Below are 20,828 nucleotides of genomic sequence, written 5' to 3' on the forward strand. Positions count from 1 at the left end.
TCCGTCGCTGAGCGAGCTCTTAGATAGGATTCAAGAGGAGATTAGGTGCTGGGCTCGGGCTGGGGACAAAGGGCTTAGGGTAGCTTTGCCCCCAACCTGGGATGTCCACTAGACCTGCATGTAACCGTGCTGTAACTTCCTCTTCGGAGGCTGAACTATCCCCCTTTTCAATGCAAAGAAACGCAAGGCTTTTGCGTTTTCTCGAAAAAAAATTAAGTTTGACTATATCCTCTGGCGACCAATCTGACCTTATGTTGAACCGCTGTGGGCCCAAGCCCATCAAGCTTATCTCTTAGGGCCCAAGACCATGTGGGGTGCTGGCATAGAAGGGGACATCCAGTTCTTCCGTTCCCATCCAAGCAGTCACACGAGAGAAACCCCTCGCGCTAGCCACCAGACTGCTGCTCGCCCTGTCTGTAGATACATCTCTCCCTCGATTCTAGATGGTATCAGAGGCCTGGACGACGGGACCTGAGGTGAAGGCGGCGCCGGCCGGCAAGGCGGCGGGGTCCGGCAAGGCGGTGGCATGGATCTGAGCCGGCAGCAAGCGCGACGAGCTCGTGGTGCGGAGAGGCTGCGCGTGTGAGCGGGAGACACGAGGGCAGCGCAGGAGCTGCGTGCGTGCGTGTGTGCTGCGTGAGAGGGACCAGGCCGAGTGGAGGCTGATTGTGCTGGCTGCTGCTGGTGGAACTGTGGGGAAGAGGAGGAGCAGAGGAGGAGCGGTAGAGGGGGAAGAAGGGCAGCTGCTGGTGCCTGCTGGTGCATCTGGAGTGGGCTGGTACTGATTGCCCAAGGAGAAGGTTGTAGCTGCTGTTGCTGCTAGTGCTACCACTTGTGTGGGTAGTTTGCTGCTAGAGTTACTGCTTCTGCTGTAATTTGCAGAAGAGGAGGCTGCTGCTGTGCAGTGCTGTGCTGAATTGCTACTGCTGCCTTACTGTGTCTAGGAGGAAGAAAGGGGCTGCTGTTTGGAGAGGAAGGAGGAATTGTTGGTGTTGTGCTGCTGTTGTTTGCTGAAGGTGAAGCGGGCAACTACTAGAGCTGCTACTGAGTTGTTGGTTTTGCTGCTGCTGAAAGTGGACGAGGTGTTGTGTGTTGGAGCTGCTGCTGCTGATTGTAGAGGAGAAGGGTTTGAGGGGGAGAGCCTCATGCTCAAGGAGAGGCTCTTCCTAATGGAGCAGGAGGTCAGCAAGGGATGCCGTCTCGTGACCATCGAGGCGTGTTTTGCAGGGGCAGATGGTGCCGCTGGCAGCGCCGAGAAAGCTGTTGTTCTGGAGATGGGGGATACCATAGCTGCGGCTGGTGCTCACCATGCAGTCAAGGAGTATCTAGGGAATGATGACATGAGAAGGGGTGATGTGGAGCCAGAGAAGAGTGGTGAGGATAGTGTAGAGAAGGCCAGTGCAGGGTTTGAGAAGGAATACAGCATGACTGTAGCAGAGGTTGAGAGGCTCAGGGAGGAATTGGTAAGCCTGAAGAGGAAGGTGGAGGAAATCCAGGCTGGCAAGGAAACAACCGAGGGGGCGACACGTGAGAAGGATGCTCAGACCGTTAAGTTGAGCGCTGAGTTGGAGGAGCTTCATGCTTTCATATCACAGCTTCAAACCGCAGGCTTGGATGCTCGCTATGGAGACTGTGCTCAGTGGACCTCTACTGATGATGATAACCCGAAAAAGGCATCTCTTGCTGCTAATGAGAATGGTCCAGAATGGGTTCTAGACTCTGGAGCATCTAGGCATGTTGCGGGCAAATCCTGTGTGTTCGAGTCTTACAATAAGTATCCTCCTTCTCATACGGGCACTATACAAACTGTTGGTGGCACAAAACAGCCTGCCATTGGGGTTGGTACAGTAAAGTGCACTCAGACCATCTCCATATCCTCAGTTTTACATGTGCCAACTTTTCATGTCAATTCGGTCTCTTTCAGTGCTCTCATTGATCAAATAGACTGCCGTGTGATCCTTGACAAAATCAGTTGCCAGATTCAGGAGTGACAGATGAGCAAGACGGTTGGGACCGGCACCAGGCATAGGGGGCTCTGGTATATGGATCAGGGGGTGCAGCCAGACTTGGTTTGTGCTGCGACCATGGAGGACAAGGAGAAGCAGGCGATGATCCATCACTGTAGGATGGGCATGTCTTGTTTGATATGATGACTAGAATATTTCCGGATGTTATGTGTGAAATAGGCAAGGGCAAGATGACATGTGATGTTTGCGAATATGCAAAACACACAAGAGCTACATATGTGAGTAAGGGGCTTAGGAGCATATCTCCTATGCTCATTAATTCAGATGTATGGAAGAGCCCAGTTGTGTCAGTAAATGGAATGAAGTACTTTGTTACCTTTATTGACTGCTATACTCATATGACTTGGATTTATTCGATGCGTCACAAGGATGAGGTGTTCAGCTGTTTTCAGGATTTTCATGCCTTGGTAAAGAATCAGTTTAAGGTGCAGGTGCAGGTGATCAGACTGACAATGGCATAGAGTATGTGAACAACACCTTTGGAGCCTTCTTGTCTGACCAAGGGATTCTTCATCTGACTTCTTGTCCGGACCCCCCCCCCTCAGAATGGAGTGGCAGAAAGGAAGAATCGACGTATTCTTTAGGTTGCTCGGTCGTTGATGTTTACCATGAATGTGCCCAACTTCTTGTGGAGTGAAGCAGTTACGACAACCACATACTTGATCAGCCGAACACCTGCAAGGATACTCAGCATGAAATCGTCGTGTGAATTGCTGTTTGGAGAAAATAAGTTTGTTGTTCCCCCAAAGTTGTTTGGCAGCACCTGCTTTGTTTGTGATCTCCGACCTTCTGTTGAGAAGCTAGATCTGCGGGCAGTGAAGTGTGTTTTTTTGGGCTATGCTTCGAGTCAGCAGGGGTACAAATGTTGGTGTCCCTTGGAGAACACCGATTTATAGTATGGATGTCATTTTCAAGGAGTCAGAGCCATTCTATGGTGGACCGACAGACCTAAGTCTGTTGTTTGCAGAGCTTGACCACTTGCACTTTGTTCAGGATGGTCAAGAGGGGGAGAAGGATGTATCTCATTCTCAGGATGATTCTATGGGCACTAACATTGATGAGGATGTACATGTTCAAGTCTAGGTTCAGCCAACAGTGAGTTCCATTCAGACTGGTAATCTCCAGCTCCTTGTTCGAGATCGGTGGCAGGAGATTCCCCTAGTGTACTCTCGACGACAGCCACAAGTGCATAGCTCATCGGACACACATCTGGTATATTCACAATGTCAGCCACAAGTGCATGGGGAGCAGTCAGGGTAGGGGGAGCAGCAGGGCAGTGATGCAAGCTCATCTGACACAGTGGAACTGCTTATTGCGTTGCGAAAGGGGACACGTGAAGCGGCACAGAAGGCTTTACCACGAGATGTTTTTGATGATCATGACATTGGAAATTTTGTGTCTTATGAGGCCTTGTCTCCTTCCTATAGAGCATTTGTTGCCTCTCTTCAAACTGTGTCAATCCCAAAGGATTGGAAGGCTGCAAAGCAAGATCTGAAGTGGTGCGAAGCGCTGATAGAAGATTTGGAAGCATTGAGGAAAAACAAGACTTGGGTGCTAACCACAATGCCAGCCGAAAAGAAAGCAATGAGTTGTAAGTGGATCTATACAGTGAAGCAGAATCCTGAGGGGAAGGTGGAATGGTATAAGGCCAGATTGGTTGCCAGAGGATATAGTCAAACTTATGGAATTGACTACGACGAGACGTTTGCTCCTATAGCAAAGATGAACACAGTAAGGATATTGGTTTCCTGTGTTGCAAACTTTGGGTGGAAGTTGCATCAACTAGATGTCAAGAATGCCTTCTTGCATGGTGAGGTTAAGGAAGAAGTGTACATGGAGATACCACCAGGTTTTGGTACTTCTGTGACCACGGGAAAGGTATGCAAACTGAAGAAATCCTTGTATGGACTGAAGCAATCACCGAGGGCATGATATGATAGATTCAGGCGTGCTGTTTGTGGTATGGGGTATGGTCAGTGTAACGGTGACCACACGGTGTTCTACATGCACTTTGATCGAAAGATCACCATTCTTGCAGTTTATGTGGATGACATTATCATCACTAGAGATGATAAGGAGGAAATAGAGATATTGAAGGGGTGTCTGAGCAAGGAGTTTGAGATACAGGATTTGGGTAACCTAAAATACTTCCTTGGTATTGAAGTGGCCCGGACAGAGAAGGGAATAACTTTGTGCCAACGAAAATACACCTTAGATCTCTTGAGTGACATGTGCATGGTGGGATGTCGTACAACCCCTACTCCGATTGAACAAAACTATCAAGTGACGGCACAATCAGGAGAGCTGGTGAATAAGGAAGATTATCAGAAACTGGTTGGGAGGTTATTGTACTTGTTTCATACCAGGCTTTGACATTACGTATTCCTTGGGTGTGGTGAGCAGATACATGCATGAACTAAGGAGTGGGCATCTTCATCTAGATATTGTGCATCTTGAAGGGGACTCCGGGTAAAGGGTCGTGGTTTGCGAAGAGTGGACATCTTGAGGTGGATGGCTATAGTGACTCTGATTGGGCCAGTTGTAAAGAACTAAAGATGATAGAAGATCAACTTCTGGCTACTGTGTGTTTGTGGGAGGAAATTTGGTGTCATGAAGAAGCAAGAAACAGATGGTTGTGTCTAGATCAACATCAGAAGCTGAATAGCAGAAGTTGAATATAGAGCATTATCTCAAGGGTTGTGTGAGATGCTCTGGGTGAAGAATATACTGAGCCAGTTGAAACTTCTGAGTAAGGGACCCTTGAAGGTGTGGTGTGACGATGAGTCAACTATAGCCATTGCTAATAACCCAGTTCAACATGATAGGACAAAGCACGTGGAAATTGATCGCTTCTTCATTAAGGAGAAACTTGATGCTGGGATTATCAGCCTTACTCATGTCAGCTCCGGACAGCAGTTTGCAGATTGCTTGACAAAGGGACTGGGAACAAAGGACTATAAATTGGCATGTGACAAGATGGGAATGATAGATATCTACCATCCATCTTGAGGGTGAGTGTTAAACTGGTATGGCCCCAAGCCCATCAAGCTTATCTCTTAGGGCCCAAGCCCACGTGGGGTGCTGACCTAGAAGGGGACATCCAGTCCTCCCGTTCCCATCCAAGCAGCCACACGAGAGAAACCCCTCGCGCTAGCCACCAGACTGCTGCTCGCCCCCGTTTGTAGGTACCTCTCTCCCTCGATTGTACACCTTATAACGTTCCACCTTCCCCTCGGGATTCTACTTCACCGTATAGATCCACTTACAAATCACTGCTTTCTTTTCTGCGGCATTGTGGTCAGCACCCATGTCTTGTTTTTTTTTCCAGTGCTTCCAACTCCTATCATCGCTTTGCAGCACTTCGGATCTTGCTTTGCAGCCTTCCAATTCTTTGGGATAGACACAGTTTGCAGAGATGCAACAAATGCTCTATAGGAAGAAGACACAGCCTTATAAGACACAAAATTGCCAATGTATGGTCATCAAAACCAGTTTGTAGAGCCTTCCTTGCCACTTGACCCTTGCCGCTTCAGGTGTCCCCTATTGTGCAATAGGCAGTAGAGCCTTCCTTGCCACTTCACTCTTCCTTGCTGCTTTCATGTGTCCTTTCGCAACGCAAAAGGCAGTTCCACTGTGTCAGATGAGCTTGCCTCACTGCCTTGTTGCTCCCCCTGCACTCTTGCATCACTGCCTTGTTTCTCCCCCTGCACTCTTGCATCACTGCCTTGTTGCTCCCCCTTCGCTTGTGGCTGCCATCATGAGTACACCAGGGTATTCTTGTGCCTCCGATCCCGAACAGGAACCTGGAGAATACCAATCTTGGAAAAGGAGCGCTATTCTTTTTTTTTAAGCAGTAGTAGAGAAGAAACAAAACTGATTGGAAGGAAATGCCAAAGTGGTCTTTGAATCAAACTAGTTCGTTATGTTTTGAATGTTAAATGTTATCGTCATACTCCAGTCTAGGGTCTGTGTGTATTCCTTGAATCTTGTAATATGCCCTTTGGGCCTTATAGCGATACACCAAATCTCTGCTCTTACAGTCAGAAGGTTCTCCATTATTTTGCGAAATGTAGAAATTATCTTATTGGATATGAACAGATTGACCAATCTAAATTTTAGAGTACCCCTGGTTGTATGGCTGTAATTGCAGTTCAGACTTGCTGAGCCTAACAGCTAAATAGTGAAGTATGACTAAAATACCATCCAGACACATTTGTTATCAACTATATACTTTGAACTAGTGTGTGTATAAGTTCCAAGAATCCTTTTGGAATGACAAATATATATCGGTGCAAGTGCCCGGTTGTCTCTAACTAGGCCACTAGGGACTTTATACATCTGGAAAAAACTGTTAAGAATGGAAAGTATTTTGATATACTTAGCTTCACTGCACCGGCATATATCCAGAACCTGAATCATGTGTTGAAAGAGAATATTTATGTGGTATGTAATGGGGCCACCATTTGGGATCACAAAATCACGGATTCCTGGAAAGCTGGCACATTTCATTTGGTCATGGTGTATGTCGCTCTGCTCTTTTTTCCTAGTAAAATATCATTACAAGTGACTATTCGTAACATTCTATTCAATCTGTCCCTTCAAACAGGTCGAGCATATGCTTAGTGAACGTCTGACGCAATTCATTAACGAGGATCTGCATGATGCAAAGGTTAACACCCCCCCCCCCCCCCCCCCACACACACACACAACACACGTCTTTTATGCTTGTTGGGCCCAAACTTAATTAAGTAGACTGAAATGGTCTTCAAATTAATTTCACACTTGTAATTGATGTTCTCTTAACTACACTTGGCCTACTGTCTTGATTTTAATGTGGAGAATTTTTAACACATTGGTTAGTTACTATTTGCGCTAACATTTGGCCCACTATATAGGATTGCCGACAGCGTTTGGATAGGGCTACAATGGGCTATGATCAGGTAATGTCTTGACTTCTACTATGTCATTTTCTATTTTTGTTGTTTATTTCTTCATGTTGGCCCGTGGTGCACCATGAATAAATGAATGATTTCACCTTTTTTCTGAATACCATGTTTTGTTTTTATGCAACTTATGGCCTACTAATTCCTATTGGTATATTGCTTCTCAGGCCCGTGAAAAATTTGTGTCAGTGAGGAAAGGGACTAGAGCAGAAGTAGTGACAGGACTTGAGGAGGTAAACTGTGATAACTTTTTCGTAATGGATGTAATTCAGTGTGCACGCCATCTTCCTAATCCCGTCTTTACAGGATCTACACAACGGCAAGTCAGCTTTCGAGAGATGCCGCTTTAACTTAGTATGTATCATCATTTTTCCTGCATATACCATTGCTATGTATATTGTGTAACCATACCAATGATTCTCCTGCAATGTAAGGAATTCAGGTTCATGCCCTTGCAAACATTGAAGCAAAGAAGAAGTACGAGTTCTTGGAATCAATAAGTGCGGTGATGGATGCCCATCTAAGATATTTTAAGCAGGCATGGATACTCTCTATAGTTTAAGCGATCTTTGTTGTATTGTTGGTTGAGACCTTCTTGATTTATTTTCTTTGTTCTAGGGATTTGAGCTACTGAGCCAAATGGAACCGTTCATTCACCAGGTTTAATAATCGCTCCTTTGGCATATTGGTTTTAACCGATATTTATGATAACCAGGAGTGCGTTGACCATAACTTATTGATGAATCTGCTAATTGCAATGTCTTAATGCAGGTTCTAACATATGCACAGCAATCAAAAGAAATGGCTATGAACGAGCAAGATAAACTTGCAAAGAGAATTCAAGAGTTTAGAACTCAAGAAGAAATATCAAACTTGAGAATGGCTAGTAATGTGAACACATCTACGAGTGGTGATGGCATCCATGTTGTTGGTCTTCAGTCCTATAAAAAGATTGAAGCCTTGATGCAGTCAACTGCCAATGGCCAGGTAGTTAGTTATCCGTTGTTGAGTAAAGAATCATAAATAATAGGCTAAAATACTAGAAATTGTATGGATGGTGCATTGCTTCCCCACATAATCGTTTGGAGAGAACATGTAGCCCAGAGATAAATAGATAATAAGTGTGCCGATGAACTTTTGTTTCTACTGGTGCTTGATTTGTTTAGGCACCTGTTCCCCACATAATGACTGTTTGGCTCAAAAACTAGGACTCCACTCTTCTATTATCCTCTTATTATTATAATTAAATCAGCTACATGTTCATTATATTTGTAATCCGTAATTATTTTCTGGAGTCTGTTGCTTTTCCTGAATATTTTTCTTTTACCAGGTTGAAATAATTAAACAAAGTTATCTCTTTAAGCGTTCTGAAAATTTACGAGGAGAATGGAAGAGGAGGTATTTTGTTCTTGACAGCCATGGGACTCTGTACTACTATGGGAACAAGGGAAAGGTATTGTTAGCAATTTGATCATGGCTTGTTGGTCTATTTAAAACTTGGCACACTAAGTATCCTGAGCTTTCACATTTTTCTTGTGTGAGTTGGTAAACTTATGTTTTGTAGAAATATATGTTTCGCCTTATTCATAGTTATAATTGATTTTCTTTTCATAATTCATCTATATTTGTAATAAACATTATGTTTTCTAATATCCAATCCTTGATCATGGTTTTCATCACTGTTACTTACTGTGCCATTTTCCTCTTTCAACTAGAGTATGATCTAGGAGTATTTGTTTGCGTTTGGTGATTAATTGTTCTGTGTGTGGAAGGTATCAGAGTGATGCCTATTTTCCCCATCAAGTGGATTAATTGAAAAAATGAGTTACAGTGGGGAGTCCCCACTGTCTTTGCTAAAAAAAGGTGGACTAATTTTCTAAGGGTTATGTCACTACAGTGTGATTTGTGCTCTACAAAATTTCTTTGCAACTGGTGATTATAGTGGAAATATGATAGATTGTTTAAGTGCGGCGTTTGAGAAGTTATGACATAAATGTGTTATATAATTCACCCTAAGTAGTTGTTATTTGTTATTTACTTTATACTTACCTTGTTTTGTTCTTTGGAAGCAAGGAGTGGCATCACAGCAAACTGCTGAACCGACTGGTGTATTTAGTCGCTTCAGATTCCTAAATCAAAAAGCTTCATCCCAGGGGGATGATTCTCTTTCATGCCGTACAATTAATCTCAGAACTTCAACAATTAAGATGGATGCTGAAGAAAATGATTTAAGATTTTGCTTCAGAGTAATCACTCCCATGAAGGCATACACTTTACAGGTAATTGTAACTGGTACCCCTTAAACGTTGAACGTTCTGTTTATAGCACACATTTTAGGTTTTGAAGAAAAACAGTGTTTTGAAATGTTAGAAGAAAAACACATTGTTATGAACTTCTGATATTCATTTTTTGAAGAGTGATGCCATATGTTTCTTGAGATCCAATTTTCACTTTGTTGATGGCAGGCGGAAACAGAGGCTGATCAAAAGGACTGGATCGAAAAAATAACTGGAGTTATTGCATCACTGCTGAATTCACCATTCCCGCATCAGGTTTGCTCCGGTCTTCTCTTTTGTTGCATTCTACAGAAACACTTGGTTATCTGTATCAAAATCTATCCAAAAATAATCTGCTTAACTGTCTGGTAGCAAACTTCAGATATCTTACTGCAGCATCTGCTTTTCATAATCATGTTATACATTACTAGTGCTTGGCCTGCCTTAAGATTTTCTCCATTTTAGTGCAATTGCATGCATGCGAAAAACAGTTCCTCTTCAAGAGAGTAAATTACGTAAAACAACCACATGTGGAGCAGCCAAGCTTCTGGCATTCTCTGTGACAAGAGGGTGCCACAAAAGCTAAAAGGCAAGTTCTATAGGACGGGGTTCGACCCGCAGTGTTGTATGGCGCTGAGTGTTGGCTGACTAAAAGGCGACATGTGCACCAGCTAGGTGTGGCGGAGATGCGCATGTTGAGATGGATGTGTGGCCACACAAGGAAGGACCGAATCCGGAATGATGATATACGAGATAGAGTTGGGGTAGCGTCAATTGAAGAGAAGCTTGTCCAACATCGTCTGAGGTGGTTTGGGCATATTTAGTGCAGGCCTCCAGAAGCCCCAGTGCATAGTGGACGGCTAAAGCATTGCTGATAATGTCAAGAAAGGCCGGGGTAGACTGAACTTGACATGGGAAGAGTCTGTGAAGAGAGATCTAAAGGATTGGGGCATTACCAAAGAACTAGCCATGGACAGGGGTGTGTGGAAGCTTGCTATCCATGTGCCAGAACCATGAGTTGGTCGCGAGATCTTATGGGTTTCACCTCTAGCGTACTCCAACTTGTTTGGGACTAAAGGCTTTGTTGTTGTTGTAACCACATGTGGGGCAGCCTTCAAACATATAATCGCTACTTTTGGGGAAAATTGCTAAAAGCACTACTTCTGGGGCAGGAAGTGAAAACTAACACTGATGATTGGGTTTAGTGGTTTCGGCAGCAAATCTGGCATACTGGGCCTGCATGTAAGAGCTGACGTGGCTTAGCTTACGAAGACACTATGTTCAAGTGGATTTGGGGCCAACTTATTAGCTCTCATCTTCTTCCCAGCCTCTTCTCCATGTTAGAGTATATATAATATAGTTGTGTACCCTTTTGTATTTATCCCAATATACAAGGGGTTTCCTGCATATAGTCCACCACCTGTACATGTATATATATCGGCCTATGGCCTCATGGGAATACAAGTTGCTTATTCCTAACATGGTATTAGAGCTTTAGGTTATTTTTTCGCACGCGCAACTCGTGCTGATCCAATCCCACGCTGCCGCTCAGATCGAGCTCATCCCTCCTGCTCGGTTCATCCTGCCCACCGCAGGTCCCGCTCGATCTTTAGCCGGCCTTTGCTCTGCTCGATCTCCCGCACCGCCGATCCAGCTCGATCTCCCGCACGAGCCGGCCGCGTTCACAGCAGGAGGCCCCCGCTCGAAGCAGCCGATTCCCTCCAGCCCGCCAGAAGATCTCCTGCAGGCGGCCCTGCTCGATCTCCCGCGGCGGCCCTGCTCAGCTGCCCCGATCTGATTCACTCCAGCCGCCGCCAGCCGCCCTGATCCCGCCGCCCCAGGGTCCCGATCCAACTGCTGGTTGCCTCAATCTCGCCGGATCTCGCCTGATTTCGCTGGATCTCGTCGGATTCTCCAGATCGAGGCAGGCTCCACCGGCTCTAGATCGAGGCTGTTTTCGATCGTGCTCCAGATCGAGGCTGGTAGTTTCGGTTCTGGTCTCTCCTTCATGACTAAGTTCCTTGGATAAAAAAAAGAAAAAAAATGTTTGCTGCATCAGACTATGTTGTTGTTCCTTGTTGTCCAGTGATTTTTGATGGTACTAACTACACTGAGTTTATTGGCTTCATGCGCATTCACATGCATGGCATCCGTCTATGGGGCGTTCTTTCTGGCGAGGTCCGTTGTCCGCCACGTCCGGTTCCTCCTGTGGCCCCCACTCCGCCGACGCCACCGGTTCTTTCTGCGGATGCTAATCAGGCTGCAAAGGATGCAACTAAACTTGCTGATGAGGCCGTTGTTGGTACTTATGATGAGCAGGTTTTGATTTATGAGGAGGCTCTTCAGGCGTATCATGGTGCTCTGTCTGTTTACACCCATTGGCTTGATGATGATGCTCATGCTGCAGCTGTTCTCACTGCTAGTGTTCTGCCCCAGTTTGCCTCTGAGTTTCTGGGTCTTCCTACTGTCTGTGAGATGTGGACCCGTCTTCGTCAGCGTTATGAGCCCTCTGGTGATGCCTTATACCTCTCTGTGGTTCGTAAGGAGCATGCTCTTCAGCAGGGCGACTCCACTATTGATGATTTCTATGCACAGAGTTCTACCATCTGGCGCCAGCTTGATTCTCTCCGTAGTGCTGGTTGTCGTACTTGCCCATGTTGCCAGACTGTTCAGGCCAATTTGGAGTTTCATCGTGTCTATGAGTTTTTGTCTCGGCTCCGTAAGGAGTTTGAGCCCCGACGTGCTCAGTTGTTTGCTCGTGGCCGTATTTCTCTCATGGAGGCACTTTTTGAGATTCGTGTTGAGGAGACTCGCTTGCGTGGTGCTGGTTTACTAGAGATTCCCTTTGTGCTCGCTGCTCGAGCCCTTGCTACGCCACTTGCTGCACCGACCTCGTCTCCCTCGAGTGCTCCGCCGCTCTTGTCCACTCCTGGCGTTTCGGGCCGCCTCCGTCCTCATTGCGGCTACTGCAACCTGAATGGTCATGTTAAGTCTCAGTGCTACCGGAAAAAGAAACACTTGCGTCAGGCGCGATCATCATCTTCATGGACTTCGTCTACTACCTCGACATCTTCAGCCACCGCTTTGACTGAGCAGGATATTCTGAGACTTAAGCGTCTGCTCGCTGCTTCCGGTTCTTCCTCAACGGGTACTGCTGGTTCTGTGACTGATGCTTCTCGCACTGAGCAACCACCTTCTACACAGTCAGGTACATCCCCATGGGTTCTGGACTCTTGAGCTTCTTTTCATATGTCTTCTCATTCTTCCACTCTGTCTTCTCTCCGATCGCTTGATTCTCCTGTTCATGTCCTCACTACTGATGGTACTCCTCTTCCTGTCGTTAGTCGAGGCAATCTTATCACTCCTTATTCTGTCCCTGATGTTGCTCATGTTCCTCGACTTACCATGAATCTATTTTCTGCTGGTCAACTTACTGATTCTGGTTGTCGCGTCATCCTTGACGTTGACTCTTGTTCTGTACAGGACCGTCGCACGCACACTTTGGTTGGGGCTGGCCCTCGCCGCCGTGATTCTCAGGGTCTTTGGGAGTTAGACTGGCTTCATGTTCCTTTCGCTGCCACCACTATCGCCAGTTCCTCCGCTTCGGTCGCCTCCGCTACTGGTTCCTTCCAGCAGTGGCATCATCGACTTGGTCATCTGTGTGGTTCTCTTTTGTCGTCTTTAGTTCGTCGAGGTCTTCTGGGGTCTGTCTCAGGAGATGTCTCTTTAGAGTGTCAGGGTTGTCGTTTTGGCAAGCAGATTCAGTTACCATATTCACATAGTGAGTCAGTGTCTACGCGTCCTTTTGATTTAGTCCATTCTGATGTATGGGGTCCGGCTCCCTTCGCTTCGAAAGGGGGTCATAAATACTATATTATTTTCATAAATGATTTCTCTCGCTACACATGGCTTTATTTCATGACTTCTCGTAGTGAGGTGTTGTCTATTTATAAGTGTTTTGCTGCCATGGTTCACACTCAGTTCTCTTCGCCCATTCGTGTGTTTCGTGCTGACTCGCTGGCGAGTATATCTCTAAGATGTTGCGTGGTGTTCTTGCTGAGCAAGGGACTCTCTCTCAATTCTCTTGTCCTGGTGCTCACGCTCAGAATGATGTGGCTGAGCGAAAGCATCGTCATCTTCTTGAGACGACTCGTGCATTGATGATTGCTGCCTCTGTCCCGCCTCATTTTTGGGCTGAGGCTGTCTTCACCTTCACCTATCTCATCAATCTACAACCTTCCGCTACTCTACAGGGTGGTGTTCCTTTTGAGCGTCTTTTTGATCGTTCCCCCGATTGTTCGGTGCTTCGCTTGTTTGGTTGTGTTTGCTATGTTCTTCTTGCCCCTCGCGAACGCACCAAACTGACCTCTCAGTCTGTTGAGTGTGTCTTCTTAGGCTATAGTGATGAGCATAAGGGCTATCGTTGTTGGGATCCTATCGGTCATCGGATGCGTATCTCTTGGGATGTGACTTTTGATGAGTCTCGTCGTTTCTACCCACGCCCATCTTCCTCGACCTTTTATGTGAAGGATATCTCTTTCCTCACTTTTCCTGACACACCTATCACCCCTATCGACCCTTTGCCTATTCGCTCCGCTCCCTCTGCTTCTCCACCTCTTGTCGATTTGCCGCCACCATCTTCCCCGGTCTCCTCGCCTAGCATGTCACCAAATTTTGCACCTTCATCTCCGGTGACTTCTTCGTCGCCACCCCCCGATTCTACCTTGGCGATTCTTCCTTGCATTGTTCCATCTTTTCCACATGTTACACTCGTCGTTCACGTCCTGTGGATGCCTCTGCGGATGTGTCGTCATCCTCGTCTCAGTCTACCTATGGCTTGCATTCTCGTCCTCGTCCGCCTGTTGATCGTCTTGGATTTCCTACCGCCGGTGCTGCTGTTCTTGAGCCGACTTCTTATCGTCATGCTGTTGTTCATCCTGAATGGCAGTTTGCGATGGCAGAGGAGATTGTTGCTCTTGAACGCACTGGTACATGGGATCTTGTTTCCCTTCCTCTCGGTGTCCGTCCCATCACTTGTAAGTGGGTCTACAAGGTTAAGACTCGCTCCAAAGGTTCTCTTGAGCGTTACAAAGCTCGTCTTGTGGCTCATGGTTTTCAGCTGGAACATGGCCGTGATTACGACGAGACTTTTGCTCCTGTGGCCCATATGACCACTGTTCGTACACTTCTTGCCGTGGCCTCTGCACGCCATTGGTCTATATCTCAGCTCGATGTTAAGAACGCCTTTCTTAATGGTGAGCTGCGTGAGGAGGTGTACATGCAACCGCCACCTGGGTATTCTGTTCGTGATGGCATGGTATGTCGTCTTTGTCTCTCTCTCTATGGCCTTAAGCAAGCCCCTCGCGCCTGGTTTGAGCGTTTTGCCTCTGTGGTCACTGCCGCTGGTTTTTCAGCAAGTGCTCATGATCCAGCATTGTTTGTTCACCTTTCTCCTCGTGGTCGGACTCTTCTTCTCTATGTTGATGACATGATCATCACCGGGGATGACCCCGAGTATATTGCCTTTGTAAAGGCTCGTCTTAGTGAGCTGTTTCTTATGTCTGATCTTGGACCTCTTCGCTACTTTCTTGGGATTGAAGTCTCTTCTACCTCTGATGGCTTTTTTATATCCCAGCAAAAGTATATTTAGGATCTTCTTGCTCGTGCTACTCTTACTGACGAGCGCATTGTTGAGACTCGCATGGAGCTCAATGTTCACCTCCGTGATACTGATGGTGATCCCCTGCCTGACCCGACGCGTTATCGTCATCTTGTTGGCAGTCTTGTCTATCTAGTTGTCACTCGTCAGGATATCTCTTATCCGGTTCATATTCTGAGTCAGTTCGTCTCTGCTCCCACCTCGGTTCACTATAGTCATCTTCTTCGTGTTCTCCGATATCTTGGGGGCACGATCTCTCACCGTCTATTCTATCCTCGCTCCAGTTCTTTACAGGCCTATTCGGATGCTACGTGGGCTAGTGATCCTTCAGATAGCCGTTCACTTTCTGCTTACTGTGTTTTTCTTGGTGGTTCGCTCATTGCCTGGAAGACGAAGAAACAGATTGCAGTTTTCCGTTCGAGTGTAGAGGCTGAGTTGCGAGCGATGGCTCTTTTGACGGCAGAGGTGACTTGGTTACGGTGGTTACTTCAGGATTTTGGTGTTTCTGTCATTACACCGACTCTGCTCTTATCTGACAGTACATGTGCTATTAGCATTGCGCGCGATGCCGTGAAGCATGAGCTCACCAAGCATATTGGTGTTGATGCTTTCTATGTGCGCGCTGGTGTGCAGGATCAGGTTATTGCTCTTCAGTATGTGCCTTCCGAGTTACAGTTGGCGGATTTTTTGACGAAGGCCCAGACTAGAGCACAACATGTCTTCTATCTCTCCAAACTCAGTGTTGTTCATCCACCATGAGTTTGAGGGGGTATTAGAGTATATATAATATAGCTGTGTACCCTTTTGTATTTATCCCAATATATAAGGGGTTTCCGGCATATAGTTCGCCACCTGTACATGTATATATATCGGCCTATGGCCTCATGGGAATACAAGTTGCTTATTCCTAACACCCCACCCCGCTTCTGAGCCTCTGCCCTCTCCTCTCGAGTGAGCGCCATTATCACCGGCGTCCCGGCCATGCTGAACCACTCCACATAACACAGGAGCTCCACCTCGAAACCAAGAGGAAGTGACGTCAGCCAAATTTGAATCCCCGCAACCGTTTATATCGTTGGAATTTGCCTTCTTGTTCCAAACTCCGACCGTGGCATCCACACCATGATCTCCTTCTCTGGTGTGTATTAGGATGATTCCCATACATAATCTCTCATTCACGCTCCGCCGTCGCTACCCTCGACCAATTTAAAGATTCCACAATTGTAGCCTTGCTCCTGTGCATGACTGGCATCACATCGACTCATGGTCCCATTTTAGCCATCTGTGGGGTTCCCATGCATAGCTGGCATCGCACGGTTCCTGGTCCCAAATGTGTTGGTTATGTTTGAAGGCTGTCCCAAGTGTAGTGGTTTTATGTAGTTCATTATTTTCAAGTTAGTACTATACTGATTTATCCTGATTTTATCTCATTTCAGCCGCCATACGGGAATCTAGCAGTAGAGCGTCATGGTTCTGCAAGTTCCCTTGATTCTGCTGCATCTCTTGAAGAGAGCAAAAGTTCAGAGGCACACAGTGATGCAATAAACCATCTTAGGAATATCCCTGGAAACGACAGTTGTGCAGAATGTCGTTCTCCAGATCCTGACTGGGCATCTCTAAACTTGGGTATTCTTATTTGCATTGAGTGCTCAGGGGCTCACAGGAATCTTGGCGTCCATATTTCAAAGGTGCAATATCCAATTCTTTATTTTTAGCACATTTACTTTTTTGGCACCTTATTTGCGTTACGATTTAATCAGTATACATTGGGTTGATCCTGTCATCCCCCAAAAGATTAAACTTGAAATGATTGGAGCTATTAACTTAATGACAGCACTAGTGTAAAGCTGTAAAATAGCAGCGTAATACTGTCCACTGCCACCGATCACTATTGAAGATGGTTGATGGAACTCTTCAACTCAATGCGAACTATGGGCTGCCTTTTGCTGCAATGTTAGTACTTGGTATCCTGTCAAAGTATCTTTATGAACTGAAGGATCTAGATTCTTTTGGTTCACCAGAACATAAAGCGACATCTGTCCTTTTTTCCTTGATTGATCTGTCTTCTCCATCGATCATTACCTTCCTGCAGTTGCTGTGAGATTCTGAATTCTAAAACTGCCATGTCTCTGCCAGAAAAGGTTCACATACCTTGTTGTAATACATGTAGCTATTATATTTCTGTGTGCTGGTACCGGATGTAACAACGAATTCTACTTACCACTTAGCAACTCTGACTTAGGAATATGTTTTCATACCATGTATATTATATATTGTACTCCCTCCGTCCCAAAATAAGTGTCTCAACTTTAGTACAATTTTGTACTAAAGTTACTACAAAGTTGATACACTTATTTTGGGACGGAGGGTGTAGATATTAGCATATGTTTCAATGTAGTTTGACTTGGGACAAAACTAGAACTTCAAGTAGTTTGGAACGGAGGGAGTATTAATGAGTATAAGATGTTCAGAACTATGCGAATGTGCCAATCTTTGCTGTATATGATATTTTGCGGGCTTGTGATATATAGGGTTTTAATAATCTTTTGATTTAGAGACTATACCATATCAAGGTCAATATGTCAACAGTGCAGCTGATGTTCTTATTTGATGTAGGTTCGATCCTTGAGATTGGATGTGAAAATATGGGAGCCAGTAATTATTGATTTGTTTCGTGCACTTGGAAATGATTACAATAATTCCATTTGGGAAGCTTTGCTTCCGAAAGAAGATCAAGGGTATGTTCAAGCAATATACGTATCCTGTTAACTAGTCCTTCTACTCAAGTTTTAAGCATTTCTCGTCCTAGCTACATCCCTCTTCTAAACATCGATAAGCTGTGGCAGATGACTGTTATACCAGCTGACAAATTTGGGATAAATGGATCATGTGTACCTGTACAGATTGTTTGTAACATCGATAAGCTTGGGAAATGCTATTACTTCAGGTCCTTATCTGTGGGTTCGAGTCTAGTCTTATTGACTTTATTATTATTTTCTTCTACCAAGTAACCAGAAGATAATCCTTCAATTTGATACTGCATTGAACATATATTTATACTCTTATTATAAAGACCGGAGTTGGTGGCGGTCCATTCACCCTCAGAGGCTACCTTACATCGTCAAGAAATTAATTGCCACAGTTATCATACGTTAGATGTAGTACACAGATGTATCACAGTTGATATCTTTTTATGTATATCTTTAGATATTTTCATTTGCAAAAGACTAGGTACTATGATGACACAACCGTTTAAACAATTCATGCAGTAAAAATAAACCTTTTTTACAGTACAACAGTAGGGTACCCTATGTGTATTTTACAAACAAAGGGAGAAATATTAACAGGGTTACATGAGCAATTAGCCCATATGTACACTAGATTACAAGCCCAAAATGGCCACACTAGTTGAAGGGAATCTAGCCAAGCAAGTAAAGAGGCTTGAAGAGGGGCCTTAAAAATAAGCTTCTTAGCAATGCATGAGCAATTAACTCCCTTAGCAGCGCAATTAACTTCCATGACGACACACGAGTATTTAGTACTCCCTCCGTCCCAAAATAACTGTCTCAAGCTTAGTACAAATTTATACTACAGCTAGTACAAAGTTGAGACACTTATTTTGGGACGGAGGGAGTAGTTTCTATTAAGGATGTTGGCAACTAGTAGTTTCAGGCGTGCAGGAAGGGGCAAACTTTGCTCGTCTCCTGTCTAATTTCTTTCTCGACAGTGACTTATTGTGTAATATTATTTACATCCATGCAGAATGGATGAGTCAAATAGCGCTATCCTATTCATGGAAAAGCCTAAACCTACTGATGCTTTCTCAATAAAGGAAAGGTTCATACAATCAAAGGTAAGCTCTTCTGTGCTGTCTGTGCGACTAAGCCTAGTAGCACGTTCTCAGTAGCTAATATATGGCCAGTCGGGCATTTGCTCATTGATGTTTTCAAAAGGCAATCTTTGGCCAGTCGGGCATTTGCTCATTGAAGTTTTCAAAAGGCAATCTTTCTGTGTTTATGAGCTGTCGTGTCGGTTATTTTAGTTTGTAAAACTTCTGGGCTTTAGTGAGCCAATCATCCAATATTGTTAGAGGAGCCTAGCAGCCTGATGTGCTAGAATAAAATTTCTGGAATTAGTATCCACAAAATATCATATTCAGATCCATCGTGTTACGAAGTTTGACATCCAGTGTTTGCAGAATGTAGTTAGCAAAATTTGTACAGACCATGGGAATACTTCTATGATGTAAGTATCCTTTGGGTATATGTTACAGGCGAAGGCAAAGCTCAGTTTGTAACCTGACGCCTGGTACCTCAGTTACCTAGCATTTGGGCAAAAGAAGGCCAAATTTGAATTCCAGTTCGTTACCACATTCGAATGCACCCCCTCCCCTCCCACCACCATCCAATCTGGGTGACCCTCTTACCTTTTGGACGCTGGTTTTCCCCGCTTGGGTAGTAGACAACCAAATTAATCTAATGGCTGTTTGGCTACAATTTTTGAGTTGAAATCAACAAGTTACATCATAGTTAATGTAATGGCTGACTAGAAACTTCAAGCTTTCATGGTGAGTCTGTATCCAATGAAGTAATGCTGGCTGCCACACCCTCATTTCCCTGCAGATACTTTGGACTTTTGGGAATTAATAATATTTAGCTTCATGCATGTGAATTATGATATTGACTATAGTTTTGTTCCTCCAGCAGTTTTCACTATTCTGCTGATCAACTTCTGTACGTTATTCCATAATTCACTCATAAATGATCTGTGCAGTACGTGGACAAACTTCTTATTGCCAAAGATGCCAATCAAATTACCATTGGTATACTGGATGCTATAAGGACAAATGATGTGAGAGCAGTGTATCGCATTCTTGTGTTGGCCGATGCAAGCCCTAACATGACATATGACGACTTGAACAACGACGTTAACCATGTTCTACCAGTAACAGACAGGAAATTATTTGATCCAGCCTCTTGTGAGAAAATAGAGAATTCCGGTATACCAGAAGGTTGTCTGCAAGGCTGCTCCTTATTGCACTTGGCATGTCAACATGGTCATCCTGTACTAGTGGAGCTTCTGCTACTTTTGGGCGCGGATATTAATAAGCAGGATTTCCATGGGCGGACACCATTGCACCATTGTGTCCAAAAGAGTAATGATGCCCTTACCAAGCATCTACTGAAGAGGTAAGGTTGAATTCCTGCTGTACAGTCGTCTGTTAATTGTACTCCGGTATATTCAGTGCTTGGAGAGGTAATGCTTGCTCATGCCAAGAGCACCCTGTTTCCATGTAAATACAGAATGTTTCAGCGTTAAAGTACACTAATTTCTTTACAAGAAGATTGTACTTGTCTCTCTAAAAAAAGATTGGTTGTCTTTTTCATTTCATTCACCGTAATAACTAGACATTGAGAAATTTACACAGTTATGATACTTGTTTTGGGGATATTGAGAATGTGTTTGCTAGATTTTATCATTTTAACTAAATATTTGAAACAAACGTGACTGGTGTCTTGTAAGATACTTGGAAATTGGAATCATTGAAGTTTCTATCACCCGTGTCCAGTTTCACCGATCATTGTAAAAAGCAACCATTAAAGTTTTTGTCATTTTAGTTGAAATACTTCATATGCCATCTTCAGTCCACAATATGGTCAATCACACCAGCCATGCCCATCTCATGCACCCCAGATAGGGTGCATGGAGGCAGCCATGCTTGCCTCGACCCTCGTCCCTGTTAGGAAAGCAACTTGTATTCCCATGAGGCCATAGGCCAGTATATATACATGTACAGGTGGTGGACTATATGCAGGAAACCCCTTATATATTGGGATAAATACAAAAGGGTACATGACTTATATTACAACTCTTAACACCCCCCCCCCCCTCAAACTCATGGTGGATTAACAACACTGAGTTT

The 20,828-nt window shown here is 44.8% G+C and overlaps 1 protein-coding gene across 2 annotated transcripts in view; it reads left to right on the top strand.

Moving 5' to 3' along the window:
- LOC123401063 (ADP-ribosylation factor GTPase-activating protein AGD2-like) overlaps positions 1 to 20,828 on the top strand; it is a 44,220-nt gene that overhangs the window by 15,129 nt on the left and 8,263 nt on the right. The window contains exons 1-15 of one of the 2 annotated variants that reach the window (XM_045094777.1): positions 6,452 to 6,547; positions 6,634 to 6,696; positions 6,923 to 6,967; positions 7,138 to 7,203; positions 7,277 to 7,324; positions 7,413 to 7,508; positions 7,589 to 7,630; positions 7,742 to 7,957; positions 8,301 to 8,423; positions 9,040 to 9,249; positions 9,436 to 9,522; positions 16,342 to 16,593; positions 17,522 to 17,643; positions 18,668 to 18,758; positions 19,679 to 20,094. In XM_045094777.1, the coding sequence (XP_044950712.1) occupies positions 6,643 to 6,696; positions 6,923 to 6,967; positions 7,138 to 7,203; positions 7,277 to 7,324; positions 7,413 to 7,508; positions 7,589 to 7,630; positions 7,742 to 7,957; positions 8,301 to 8,423; positions 9,040 to 9,249; positions 9,436 to 9,522; positions 16,342 to 16,593; positions 17,522 to 17,643; positions 18,668 to 18,758; positions 19,679 to 20,094 (1,868 nt within the window). In that variant the 5' untranslated portion in view covers positions 6,452 to 6,547; positions 6,634 to 6,642. Of the gene's footprint in view, positions 1 to 6,451; positions 6,548 to 6,633; positions 6,697 to 6,922; positions 6,968 to 7,137; positions 7,204 to 7,276; positions 7,325 to 7,412; positions 7,509 to 7,588; positions 7,631 to 7,741; positions 7,958 to 8,300; positions 8,424 to 9,039; positions 9,250 to 9,435; positions 9,523 to 16,341; positions 16,594 to 17,521; positions 17,644 to 18,667; positions 18,759 to 19,678; positions 20,095 to 20,828 lie in introns of those variants that run through there. The other variant, XM_045094775.1, reaches the window with a different exon arrangement.

This window comes from Hordeum vulgare, chromosome 6H (genome assembly GCF_904849725.1).
Source record: "Hordeum vulgare subsp. vulgare chromosome 6H, MorexV3_pseudomolecules_assembly, whole genome shotgun sequence".
Classification (NCBI taxonomy): Eukaryota; Viridiplantae; Streptophyta; class Magnoliopsida; order Poales; family Poaceae; genus Hordeum; species Hordeum vulgare.